At 40.5% G+C, this 14,234-nt stretch overlaps 1 protein-coding gene across 3 annotated transcripts; it reads right to left on the bottom strand.

The window, feature by feature from the left end:
- Positions 1-6,118: 6,118 nt before the first annotated feature.
- On the bottom strand, positions 6,119-11,986 carry LOC122967588. Of its 3 annotated transcripts, none has more exons than XM_044332302.1 (6): positions 11,885-11,986; positions 10,414-10,640; positions 7,816-9,816; positions 7,606-7,707; positions 7,024-7,086; positions 6,119-6,246 (listed from the first exon to the last, which is right to left on the bottom strand). In XM_044332302.1, exons 2-6 carry the CDS (start codon positions 10,631-10,633, stop codon positions 6,218-6,220), a joined length of 2,415 nt encoding a protein of 804 aa, XP_044188237.1. In that variant the 5' UTR covers positions 10,634-10,640; positions 11,885-11,986; the 3' UTR covers positions 6,119-6,217. The 3 variants fall into 3 exon arrangements, with proteins under 3 accessions (XP_044188237.1, XP_044188238.1, XP_044188239.1); XM_044332303.1 differs by lacking the exon at positions 11,885-11,986 and adding an exon at positions 9,991-10,055 and having other exon boundaries at positions 10,414-10,505; XM_044332304.1 differs by lacking the exon at positions 11,885-11,986 and adding an exon at positions 9,991-10,079 and having other exon boundaries at positions 10,414-10,487.
- Positions 11,987-14,234: the final 2,248 nt, after the last annotated feature.

A 14,234-nucleotide genomic window follows, 5' to 3' on the forward strand; every position in this document is an offset into this window, starting at 1 on the left:
TGTCGTAGAGAGATTGAACCAAAACTCAATTATTCGTCTCATCAAGACCTACAAATCATATGCTGACACCCCTGACCTAAATCCAACAGGAAGTCCGCAATATGCCCATCAAAGTACGACTTTGCCCCAATTTTGGACCCCCAAGAAACGCTATCTCCTACTAGGGCGTTCATGGTATCGGCTTCAAACTTGAATACATTACTTATGACATTGTGCTGAACAAAAGTTGTTAAAAACTTTGTAATAACTCAAACGAAAGTTGTAGTGCCACATCACACCTTACAATATAAACCAATGGGGAGGCAATCTCTAGGCATGGACTTTGTGTCAAACAAATGGTTCTGATGTCTAAACTATAAGTCTGACCACTTTAAAACCTGTATCAATCGATTCAAGATGAAATTTCCCACAAAAAAAATGTGATTTTTAATGTAGGATTTGGCCAACATCATGGGATTTATGAGGATATTTCACAAGAAGAGTGACATTCTCCTCTCCAACTGAGAGGGAGAGAGAGAGATTAGGAGGGGGGAGATGGGTGTGGGGATCAAATGGAGCTCATTGAGTGAGAGTGACAGTTTAGTGATAAAGTGCTGCAGAAAAATAAAATCAAAACTAAAATTTATAGCTGTGTACTGCAGTTTTTCCTTTATTAGGGCCCAAGCACCTAGCGGTTGGCTCACTGTCAGGTAAAAACCAAAACCCAGAAAACACAATACTCTAAATACAACCCACACCAACCTGTCCAAGAACCATCATGAACCTAAACTAAAGTACAACACACTAGGCTAAACAACAAAAGGCAGTCCAAACCCACCACCCAAATATAACAAGAATCATATGACCAGAAGGACTAAACAGAACTGCAAACCAGGAGACCCCAAAGAACACAAGAACATAAAAAGACCAAAAAACACACAAAGTCCAGGCAGGGTGTGATACTCACACTCTCCATTCAAATATATAAGTATTTTTCTGTGTCCAGCTGCAGTTACTTATTGTCTCTACACACCTGACAGTACACATTTCAATCAAACTTTGACCAGGTCATGTGGGTTAAAAGTCTTTACTTTTCTAAAAAATAAACTTGATGAAAATTAGGAAATTAATTTGTTTTACACACAAACTAATTGAAATTCAAGTGAATGGGCCCAAAACTTGCATAATTTTGATGACACAGGTGTGAGCAAGACAAACATGTCTCACCCTGCAGAAAATTCTCATCCTGTCAATCAAACTTTCAAAATAAAAGCACGCCCCACTTGTAAGAAATGTTCCTCATTTTTAAAAAGCAAAATGATCTGATCCCGATGGGCCAGAGTGCAAGGTCCTGACCAACACTGCTTGCAGCTTTAATTAAACCCCGTGATGAAGTGACAACATGTTTTAAAATAGAATTTCCAGTTCATTCTTTAACAGCTGTCTTTGTCTTGTATATTTGAGACGATGAAAGAAAAAGATGTGATCCATAGTTTCCATACGATTGCAGCCAAGACTGTATACCACACAAGTTTGTGTGTCCCAGTCTTATTCTGCCGATCAGGCACTCATGTCTCCTGTTTTCCTCCTGCGGCCTTCCCTCTCCCACCTCTTGTTGACTCTGATACAAATGCTTTCCTTTAGTATCCCTGTCCCATGGCTTTTGCCATTGCTCCATATAAAAGCTTTTGCCTCTATCTTGCTTACTGCTATTGCAACTTCTTGGTTTCTACTTCATTTCCGTGGATGCCCACATGCACTGGTACCCATAAAACCTGTACATCAGTCTGCAAGTCCGCAGCAAGACCCTTCTCCATCACAGAGCTCCGATTCATTTTACGTTTTCTTTGGCTTGACACTTGTTTTGAGCCAGCCAGGGTAAACTCCCAGGTATCATACTAACACCTCTGGACATACTAAATCTTTCGGATGATTCTGCTTAGTTTTATTGTGACCTAAACTTGCCACAGTCTTAAACCAGCAGGTCATTGCATTACTGTGGTTAGCAAAAGCCTAACTGAACATTATGTATAGTTTGTTAGTATGACCTACCAACCAGTTTTATTCCAAAAGGAATATTGCAAAAGAAACAGTTGCTGAGGAGAAACTAACAAAACAAGTACACAGCAGAAATAAAAGCCATTACTTGTCCCCTGACCAGACTGCTGCTGAGATTGCACCAGTGCACCTTTTAATTACACTTTTTAATCCAAACTGCTGCACCCCATTAATTTCCCCTCTCTTTCCTGTATTTGGACAAACTGTTTCCAGACAGACAGAAGAACTTTTAGAAAATGTCTCTTTACCACTGTGCTGCAAAGAAAACACTCTTGGCCTGACTGCGTTATCATATCTCACATTTTACAGCCACAAGAAAGACTTTTACTCATAAGTTTTACAATGCTTTCATTGGCCACAACGAAAATTTACAGCCCTCTCTGACCCGCTGAGTGCTATTACCAAGTTACTTACAGTAGGTTACTGTATTGTCTGAACAACATGCTGCTATGACTAATACTATTATTAATCATAATAATAATAATTTAAATATCTTCTTTAAGTCTAAAACTTATCCAGACGTTTTGTTTAGGCTAGCCTTAAATACCACAAGATCCTCTTCAAATACAAAGTCACTGCAAATCATCATTTTCATGCATTTATTCATGCCAAGTTTGTTCTGTGAGGTCCATTTCTTCTGTCTGGGGTTGCAAACATTAAACCAGATTGGCCGTAAAGCATTCTCAGTAGGTCAGTTATTATGTCATACGGGAGATTTAGGTGAATAAATTCAGGTGAATAAATTCAATTTTTTCTCAAGATCTTAAGATTCATGCTGATGTTTTAAACAAAACTTCAAAAGCTTTTGTTGGCAACAATCAGATACAATTTAGAAGGACAGATAATTACACAGTCACACACACACATACTGAGTCACAATGAATATTTGTTGTATTATGTAGACATACAGCATATACCTGTAGTTAATGTACATGATGAGATCATATAACCACTGCCATACACATACACACGTTTACTTGTGTCACTTTTGGGGTATTTACATAGACTTATATTGATTTCTTAGAGACTTACCCTAACCACAACCACTACCCAAAAATCAGCATTTTATCATTTGGGGACACGGCTTTTGGTATGTGTCCCTGAAAGTTATGTAAATCATACCCAAACACACAACTCTGGTACAGCCAGAGTGTATAAGACTTACATGAATCCGTATGTTTTGTGAATACTGGGTGTTTTTGAACCTCTCCGTGCAGCTTAGGGTGGAGGAATGCTGATGTCAGACAGGCACAGGATGAAACTACAGAGCACTGAACGGTAACTGCATCAACACACAAACAGTCACCATCAAGACTCTGTGAGCCTTCAAAGCAAAGTATGTCACCAACTGACACTTAAACACTGAATCAGTGAGATTCTGATAAGTAACATGCCAACCACCTGACCTGATTTCCTTTCTGTAAATCCTTGCCTGGTTATTTCCCACAACACCAGGCTTGTTGCAGCTCATCACAAATTATACGTGTGTGCATGTTACTATGCATTTTATTTGTCTCGTGCAAAGGCTTCATCTGGATGGTTGTGGTGTGTCATCTTTAGCAGGGCCTGGAATTGTTCAATCCATGAATTGTTGATTTGTTTTCCAGAGCTTGGTCTGTAACATGGAACCCTAACAAGACGATGGGCATCCCTCTGCAGAGCTCTGCTATAAGGGAGAACGGGGTAAATAGAGCCAGTGGGTAAAATGAGCCACCCCCTTTATCTAGGTAACCATAAACAAAAGTAATCATGTGACCACAAATTAAGAAAGTATAGTTCACATTACTCAATCCATCTTGGACTCGAGCACATGAAGAGAGTGGTCAGCAAAACAGAGCAAAAAAAGACTTGTCATGCTAAGTGAATGAATTCACTTAGCATGACAAGCATGTTACTAAAGTTATCAATCCTGTATCTTAATTAGAAAAGATAAGTTTTAGACATTATTACGTGTTAATTTAAGTCAGTCTAAACTACAAAATAAGGTCATAAACTTAGCATAACTATGAATCTGAGCCACTGTATGAAACAGTTTTGTCAAAATGGAGGTTGTGGGGTAAAACAAGCCAGTGATGTTGGGGCAAGTTGAGTCAATGGCTCAATTTACCCCCAAAAATTATTTTCTGATATTCTAGAGAGCCTGTTCATGTTTGATCCCTGTTACAAGTGCTACAGTGTTGATGAATAAATACCTAATTGTTGACTAATGTTAAGTTTAAGCCACACACAAATATGCTGCACATATAGACAGGTGACAAATTAAAGGAAAAGCCAACATAAAGTGTCTCAATAAGGTATTGGGCCACCATGTTCTGCCAGAACAGCTTCACTACACCTTGGCATTGATTTTACGGTCTCTGGAACTCTTCTGGAGGGATGAACACTGTTCCTCAAAAAGATATTCCCTCATGTGGTGTTTTGATGATGGTGGTGAAGAGCACTGTCATGACAGTCCAAAATCTCCCATAGGAGTTCAACTGGGTTGAGATCTGGTGACTGCAAAGGTCATACCATATGATGCACATCATTTTCATACTCATCAAACCATTCAGTGACCCCTCGTGCCCTTTGGATGGGGACATTGTCATCCCAGAAGAGACCACTCCCATCAGGATAGAAATGTTTCATCATAGGATAAAGTTGATCAGTCAGAACATCTTTGTATTGATTTGCAGTGACCCTTCCCTCTAAGGAGACAAGCGGACCCAAACCATGCCAGCAAAATGCCCCCCACAGCATAGCCCCCAGATCCCCTCACTGTAAGGGTCAAGCATTCAGACCTGGACCAGTTTTTCCTTTAATTTGTCACTCATCTGTATACACAAAAGCACATTTACCCACACATTCTTTCTGTAGCTAACACACAAAGATCACAGTTTAATCTTTACTGAAAATGTTGAACAACAAGACACAAACATATGGTTTTACTTAAAAGTACACGTTTTTGCTTTTGTGAAATTGATGGCCTTAATAAAGTTCAAAATTATTTTTAATTTTATAATTTGATTGTGTAATTTTTATATCAGTATTTAATGGTAGCACTATTTACCCATAGAGCTCTCAATTTTACCCCTACCTTTGGGCAAATTGTGCCATAGAACTAACTTTTTTTGATGTTTCATTATTCTAAAACCATAATAATTAGATAACTTATTTTAATTTCCATGGGTACACAACAACCTGAGGTATATATAGTAACTTATTTGAAACAAATACACTTTTTTGCAGTAAAAACATCAAATGTAAAAAGTGGCTCATGTTACCCCGTTCTCCCCTACTGGTCAAGAACAGAGTAAGCTGTTATCCTCATCTCTTCAATTCAAATGTACATTACTAAAGAGATGACTACCTTTGGAAGCTATCCATTGAGGGCTATTAATCATACTAGCATGCTATCATAAATCATGAGGAGGTGGTCCCAGCTGTTGCTACTATGGAATGACTCCAGTCAAAGAGTCAGAAAAAGGTTATCAGGAATCACATAAGTATTTTGTAAAAAGATTAAAAAAATAAAAAGCTCACTTACAGTTTAACAATTAAACTGACAAAACTGCATCTCCAAATAATCCCAGCAAAAATAATTATTAGCAGACTGACTCATTAACAAATGAAATAGTTCTAAATAGTTCCTAAGTTCCAAATAAAAGTCTGACTTCAAAGACTCTGGAGATGACTTCATCTGATGCAAACGCAAACTTCATTACAAAATGAAGATTTATCACATTCCCAGTGACAAGTACTTTCTTCTGGCAACAAAATATTCCATAACTAAAATCGGAGGATTGTTCCAAGCAGCATGTGCGATGCCTTCGGTCAACACCAGCTGCAGATTTGATGGGTTCAAACTTTTTCTTGGAAAAAGTTCCTGCTTTTTGTCTGTCTTCTTTTGCATACTGAACTCTTTCGAAATACTGCCCTTTGGGTATAAGCAGGAATTCTAATTAGCAGGTTTCTCAGGAAAAAACAAAAACAGTCACAAAGTAAACCTACAAGCTGTGCATTAAGTTAAAGGAAAAACTAAACAGCAGTTTGTGGTTAAGATATCTTAAACCATGTTAAGAAATAAAACATGAGAAAAATATTGACATATACAAAACATTTATTGAAAACACATTTTAATTTCATTTTAATATTAAATTCTTTCTTTAAAACCAAGTGTCTTGTTGAGTGTGGTCAGGGCTCAGTACTGTGGGTTTCTTCCATTTCCACCTAGAAGAAACAAACTGCATTAAGGCTAAGAAAACCTGCTTCCATCTGTTGGTGTTGCACACTCGGCAAGTATAAAATGAGTGAGTACAGTAGGAACCTTTGTACAATGATATCAGTTCCCTAAAAACCATTATGGCAGGATCTGAATGTGTATGACACCATCCGGTGGTAGCAGATGGCGTCACACATACATGCAGTTACATTACAGGACCATTGGAAGATCCCTTCGTAATGCACTTACAATGTTAGTGATAGGGGACTAAATCCACAGTCCTCCTGTGCACAAATTTAAAAAGGTTATCTGAAGCTAATATGAAGCTTCACATGCTCCAAATGAGTCAAGTCGATATCTTTCAACATTAGACCAGTATGAACAGAGGGAGTAATTACAGCGAGGAAAACCTCTTTCAGTGTTCACATGGACACCTGACTGTTTTACAGCACCTGAAAAACTTTGATCCAATCCTTAAAAATCACATGACACAAAGTCAAGTTGCACTAGATTGCTCTTTGAGGTTTTATTGGGATAAGAGCATTAGTTTTTGTCATTATAGACAGAAATATCAATATTCGGCCAATTGCAGATGATAATTTTATCTGCACGGATGTTTGGTCTGAACCAGAGATTGAAGACACTGTTCTCACATGCTTACACAAACAAGACTACACTGATTTTACTGTAGTCTTTGGAATGACTGCCTTCATTTTCTCAGCAATCTGCACCACATTATCACCATCAGCAATAATGGAGCAAGAGGATGAAGTTGAGAATCTCACCCTTTGATTTTCCAGGCTTGCCACAGTATCCGTTGTAGGCCTCCTGCTGACTGCCGTGTTTTTCTGTGGACCAAGAAAGAAATAATGCTGTTAAAAACTGTTGTCTTAATCAGATTCTGAAGGTCATGGGACCTTACATGATCACACCATTTTAGCCAGAGTCAGAACTATTTTGGTTATTTCCCCATTAGAGATTTCTGTATGTTTTTTGTCTATGCTCTATCTGGTTTGAGGTCAGGGGTTTTCCGCTGGAAAAAAGGTGATATCACATACTTCTGTCCACTAATCAGAATTTAGCAACACTTGAATCAAAATCTGATGTTTACACAGTCAGTTATACCAGATCAAACCACACCCACACATTCCCAAAGAAGATGATTTTTTTATATTGTTAAACTTTTGTTTTGTCACTTATTTAGTCATGAATACTGGATTTAATGTTGTAGAGACACATTTAACATTTGAACGTGAACATCTCATAGGACAGCACACTGACATTTGTACTGGAAAATGACAACATGTACACTTTGTTTTGACAACTTGCACACATTTGGCACTCTGATTCTAAACCACATATATTACCTTGACGTTTGTTCCTCCACTGACCATGCCTCCTGTGGTTTTTCTGCATGTGTCCATTTATGAAGAATCCCTCAGCCTTGCCATTGCTGTCTTTCTTCATATCTATGAGACAAGTTACGGTTAAGGCACTACACATTTACAAAGCTTTTCCTAAGAGGAAAAAGGGCACAGCTAAATTTTTTAATATTGTTGAATTAAGCTGCAGATAACCTGAATATTTAAAAAGGTGTTTTCCATTTGGTCCCATGTTGGTTTTCAACTCCTCACATGAGCATTTCGGCTCCTGTAATTCAGAACATTGGATGCCACAGTCCACCAAATGTCCCTTGGATGGAGACACTTCGACTATTTTCTGATGAGCCACAGGGATGCATAGTTGCTCGTTTCTCACCTGACCATCATCTTCATTCCCATATACTCCATCCTCCACCCTCATGTCCACTGTGTTATCAGAGTGGCATGTAGACAGGATTTTCTTCCCTGCTGCAGAGTTTGAGACAAGAGTTTCTTCTTGCTCAGGAGAGCAGGGGCTTTTCACCTGCTGCTCAGTTACAATATGAGATTCCTGGTTTGGGCTTTTCACTTGCTGCTCAGTTACAATATAAGATTCCTGGTTTGGGCTTTGATTAGCCTCAGGTTCAGAAGACCTATTTTCACCAACATCCTCTTCAGTTGGGGTAGATAAGTGGTTTTTACTCAGGCAAGTTGAGAAAGCCAAGGGGTCCTTTTCAGAAGGAGCAACACTCTGGCCTTGCTTTGACAGTCCTCTCATGAGGTCATCAGAGTCATCAATTTCACTCTCCATTTCTGGCATCTTTGGTAGGCTTAGCTTCTCAGCTGGGGTACTAAATATAGAAGAAAACCTCCGACTGCGCCTCCTTTCTGTACTAGCTTTGATAATTAGGTTGTCATTTTGAGGTGACAGTTGGCCATTTTTAGCTTCCTCTGTCATCTCAACAATTGCTTCAGACTCAAACATGCCATTTTGCGTCAGCCAATCCTTAGTGGGGACAAAGGGGGCTAGAGACTCCACAGACCACACAGACTCATTCATGTTTCTCTTCATCTGACCACTACTTAAAGACATTTGATAAGGAATGATCTCTGTGGTGTCTTCATGTGGATTTGTCTCACTGTCATTTTCTAGCTCACAGTCAGGGAGCTTCTGGGATTTGTTTAGTGAATGCAGCAGTTCATCATTGTAGGGTAAGCTATGCTGTACAGAACCAACCAATCCCACTGGATCATTTTCTATTTTGGACTCTGAGAGGAGCTCATCTAGAGCAAAAGGCAATTTGAGGATCTTGAAAACAAGTTCACTGTCCGTAGAACTTAAGATCCCGTCAGCATCAGCCACCAATGGACCATTATTTGTCTCAGTCGGACTCTGGTAAACACACTTTTCATGCTCTACTTCAGAAGACAGCACCTTGTCTGCCATTTTCAGTATGGCCGCTTGTGGTGTGCCACCTCCCCAACTCATCAGAATGTCAGGAACAGAGACACGTCTCTCTTTGACAACTTCGTCCTCTCGTTGAGAAGAGTTACACACAGGAGTCATACTGCCTGTAGAACTCACTGACCACATATTGCAGTGAGCGTTTCTGTAAGAGACTAAATTCTCCTGACCTACACTGTCTTTACACCTATTCTGTGTTTCTACAGTTGCTCTGATACAAGGTTGGACAGTCTTCATTCCTGTAGGATGTAGGATGTTGAAGCAATGTTTAACTGAGCTACTTGTGCATGTCCTGTCAACCTGGAAATCTTTCTTCTTTTGTCTGCTGGGTAAGCTATAATTCTTAACCTCAGGAGATCCTTGTTTTTGTAAGCAGGAGTGTGAGGAAGATGGAGAGCTTGAGGGAGATCCTTGTTTTTGTAAGCTGGAGCGCGAGGAGGATAAAGAGCTTGAGGCAGCTCCATGTCCAGAATCTGAGCTGATGAGTGGGCTTCCTCCACCATAACCATCTCCACCTCTCTGTGGGGGTTCTGTTTGGACCTCAGAATTCACAGTTTCTCTAACAGGGAAAGAATGAGGCTGGCGAATTCTGCGGGTCTGGTTTGGGTTCTGGTAGGGTGCGTTGGAAGCGTGGACCTGGGGGTGGAGCAAGAGTCTGTAGTCGACTGGTGGGATGTGAGGGTGGGGCAGGATGTAGGCTGGAGCCTCCATGTAGGGGGGAGGAGGGAATGGGGGCATGACCATACCATAGCCTGAGAGGTAGGAAAAAAAAAAAATACTGGTCAAATTAACTGAGATGATGGTTCCAGTTTCATAATTCTCAATGAGAACAAACAGGGATAATGAAGACCATAAGTATTACCTTACAATATCTGCTGTATATGTATGTTTTATATATGTACAGATGAATAAATTAAAGCTTGAACCTTTGTGAAGCTGTGTTCAAGTTTTGAGCATGGGGATTCATCTGACCTTGGGAAATTGCTGAGGTCTGGGAAAACGACAATCGTAAAGTCTGACAGGTCAAGAGACACAAGCAATCAGACAAATTATATTACTCTTTTCATTGGCTGGCAAAAAAGGTAAGGTAAGCTGACATGTTGCTAATCTCTCATAGAGGAAAACTACAGTAAGTCCAGTAAGTCATGACATTATTACTGAAAGGAATGGCTGAATGAGACCTAAATTGTGGTTATGCACCTTTAAAAGTTGATAACAGTTTTGAAAACCTTCATGAAAAAATTTCACAAGTAACATATGTCAGGGCTATTGTATTGGATGATTATGTTGCACAGGTGTTCATGTTATTGTGCCAACATTTAAAATGGAAAAAAACTAACAAGACTCACCCATGCCTGGGAAGCCAGCAAAGGGGTTATAGGAGAAGGGCATGGGCCACTGGTAGTGAAGGAAAGGGGGTGGATGTGGAGCATGGACGTAGAAGAAAGGCTGGGCAGATATGTGGTGCTGAGGATGGGATGATGGTCCTGGGTTCTGGTTGGTGCCATTCCCTCCATCCGGTCCTGGATGAACTGGTGGAGGTCTGCCAACAGCTGCTGTTGCTGCCATATTCAACCTACAGAGGTGAAGGAGGGACTGTTAGACATACTGCAGTGATAGCAGTGTAAATCTTAACTTCAGTGTACCAAATATTTTGTAACACACATTTTGACTGCAGTATGTGTTATTTGAAGTGTTAAAGGCATCTTCCACTGGTCCCACAGGCCATTCATGTGCAAAGTAATACTGTGGCAAATTAATTACTGTAATACATTGTTTCATCCAAGGACACATGTCAGTTTTACATATTCAGATTATCAATAGTGCTAGAAATAAAGAAATCAGGTCGACAGCTAGGATTTTAGAAATACTGAGTCTAAAGTCACCCAGCAGGACCCTACCCACCCAAGATATTTGACAAGCCCACAACCAAAGTCTATATCTGTGGCACTCAGTGGTTCCTACTGATGGCATAAAAGAAAAGCACAAATGTATAGTTTTATTTATTTATTTTCAAAAAAGGTTCAGCAAGAACAGCTGGCCACTGTAGTTTTTAGCAAATGTTACTCGACCAGGAGCAAATTGTGCATTTATTGGGGACTATTTTTTAACAGCAGTTTAATCCACATTTGGTGCTCTAGTGAGCATTTGCAACAGCAGGATGGTGTTCATGGGATTGGCTCAAAAGAAATTACAGCACTGCGTTTATGGTAATGAAGGAACATGTCACAGTGCAACGATGTGGGTCATTGATGCGTTTTGGTAAGCAATGGAGCTTTATGGCACAGATATCAGGTTTTGGATATACACACAATACTAGTTAGAATCAGTGCAATCTATCTACTACAACCAATTGAAAGTGAAGTCATTATGTTATCTTTATTTCATTATGATGCCAAAGTGCTTAATCGTCACATGTTTTAAGTGATAAAAAAAAGATACAGGGTGTGCTTATCAATCTGCCATGGTATCTAAAAACAGCTGTAGACTGCTTAAAGGTGATTCATGTTTATAATAGACTGTATTGAACAAAATAACAATAATCAAAGCAATAAGAGCACTTACAATTTGACATCTCAGGCTCAGGTTTAATTCAGCTATACAAGTGTAATATCAATAGTTGTCAGGCAGATGTTGACTGTATCAAATGCTTCAAAACAGTGAACCATTTTCAATGCAGTTGTTTCATATTGATTCTGTGCTTCAGGGAGCTTCATTTCCCCTTCACTAGCTGCCACCACCCAAAGATCAAGCTTCTAAAGCCTTAAGATGCTTTTTTCATTTTGTCTTTCATGATCAAAAAAAGTACAGTCACTTTACCTTGTTAAGAACTTGGAGATGAAAAACACAGAACACAAGTGATTAAAAGTGTGCAGCAGACACACCTGAGTTTAAGTAGCTGCTGATCAGACAAGTCTGTGCACCATCAGCTGATTTGGGTTGAAGCCAATCAGAAGTGAACACTGAGGTCCTGCTGGACTGAATGTCAGTATGCCATCAGAACACTAGATGGAGCCAGACTCCAATCAAACAAAATTAGTCTTTACTGGCTGTTCAGAAAACTACTTTAGATTTTAATCTCAGTCAGAAATCTGTCTGGATTGTAGCTGCAAGCTCTTTCACTGTCACAGTTGTGTAGCTCTATTCAGTAACTTCACATGTTGTCAAAACTCTACTCTTGAGGGGACAAACTGAGAGGAGAAAATTCCACTAATAAGAGCACGCAGATCTTATATCGGCCATAGACCCCTGGTTACAGCCTCAATTACCCAATCTGACGCCACACAGGTACGCCACTGTTTAGCTCGGTCCCGCCAGCGGAGTTGAGTCTTCTCATTCTGAGAAAGACTGGATAGGTTTAGCCCTCTAGCTCTCTATTGAGCAACCATCAGGGCCATGGCTCTTCCAGAGGCCTGGACAGCACACTTATGAAGGCACAGACAGAGGTCTGTCACCACGTGTACCTTGTCCCACAGTCCAGAACCGACTCTTTATACATCCATGGTAGCGATATGTGGTGGTCTCAGTGAGGACTTCTGGCCGAGCAATGCCAAGATTTGCAGCCGCTCTCTTGTGGCCATCATGCAGGTCCAAACCAGACCTACCAGAGATCCCCTAAACACACCACCCACAGCCATTGGCTTTGCAACTGGTGGGAGGAGAAAGGGTTCATCACCATCCTCTTCATCTTCTTCAGAGACAAGGCTAATGGACTCGTCCCCTGAGTCGTCCACTGCCACATCAACGTGCGACATCAGCATGCCATCAGACTGGCCTCAAGCTCATCAGGGTTGGTAAGCAGGGCGACGGCGTTGAGCTGTTCACTCCAGCTTGCTCCTGTGGACTCTCTGCTAACTCCTGTGGCGGGGGGTTGGCCATCCCCATCATAGGATCCGCCAACAGGCTTGGTGTGCTAGCCTGTGTCAGTGAGATTTGAAGGGGGGACTTGCACAATGCTCACAGGTGGCTGGGGATGCTAGCACGGCCCTAGACAAGCAGCACATGCAGAATGAGTGTTAATATATAATGGGTGTTAATATATAGTGTGAACAAAATAACTATCCTAACCTGACAGTAATTCTACCTGGCTATTTTTGGTTGATGCCAATAAACCGTAAGGAAGTAGCTAGCTAGCATGACTATCTCTGCTCAGATCCTGACCCAGTGAAGGTACGCTGATGGAAGTAGATTTTCCACTTCTTCCCATTACACCGTCTAAGCCTCCTGCAGTTAAACAGAGAAGAGTTGAAGACATTGAGACAACTACCATTCTCTCCCAGTTCTCGTCTCTCTCTCTGCTCATAAACAGCAGATCGGATCCCCTGGAAACGATGGTCAGTGACAACTCCAATGTGATTGCAGAAGTGAAAGAAGCAGTCAAGGAAAACACTAGGCAGATTGCAGGCATAAAAGAATCGTTTGATTCTGTTTGTGCTGAGATAAACTGTGTGAGGCAGGAGGGCAGGAGTTTCTCAGTGACATCCCCTGGCCAGACAAAAATGATGATGATAATAATAATAATAATAATAATAATAATAATAATAATAATAATAATAATAATAATAATAATAATAATGAGAGGAAGCATTTTTAAATAAACCTGTCTGTGGTTAACTTGGATTATTTCACAAGAAGACAGTTTTAGCTTCAGGAGCTAACAGCAGCACTGACCTGATGGAGGAAATCTCTCCATCTGTGACTGTCCACAGGAGGAAACACTGCTGGCAGCCACAAAAACAACAGAAATCCTCCTCACATTTCATCCTGTAGCTCTTTAACTCTCCGGCTGTCTGTTCCTGCAGTTATCAGCTGGTAAAATCTTGTCTTGAAATGTTAAATCGTGGTGTAACCAGAGCTCCACCGTTACTGAACCTGTTCACTGTGGAGCAGAGCTGCGGTCCACTGCTACAAGGGGAAGCATGTACAAGGAGAAAAGAAAAGGACCAAAAATTGAACCCTGGGGCACACCACAAGTCAATGGAGCATTTGAGGAAACAATCGTCAATAGCCACAGAAAAAGTCCTATCTGACAAATAAGAGGAAAACCAATCAAGGGCAGTCCCAGTAATACCAACCTATTGCTGAAGCCTACTAAGGAGAATAGAGTGGTCAACAGTGTCAAAGGCAGCACTTAAGTCAAGCAGCAACAGAACCGAACACTCCCCAGCAT

The sequence above is a fragment of the Thunnus albacares genome, chromosome 17 (genome assembly GCF_914725855.1).
Source record: "Thunnus albacares chromosome 17, fThuAlb1.1, whole genome shotgun sequence".
Taxonomy (NCBI): Eukaryota; Metazoa; Chordata; class Actinopteri; order Scombriformes; family Scombridae; genus Thunnus; species Thunnus albacares.

Excerpts from the sequence above, each read along its gene's own strand:
- LOC122967588 (XM_044332302.1), bottom strand. The coding sequence starts at position 10,633 with ATGGCAGCAACAGCAGCTGTTGGCAGACCTCCACCAGTTCATCCAGGA. Across the intron at positions 7,708-7,815 it reads ACACCTTTTTAAATATTCAG|ATATGAAGAAAGACAGCAAT; the intron begins GTTATCTGCAGC and ends CTTGTCTCATAG. Across the intron at positions 6,247-7,023 it reads CAAGCCTGGAAAATCAAAGG|GTGGAAATGGAAGAAACCCA; the intron begins GTGAGATTCTCA and ends TGTTTCTTCTAG.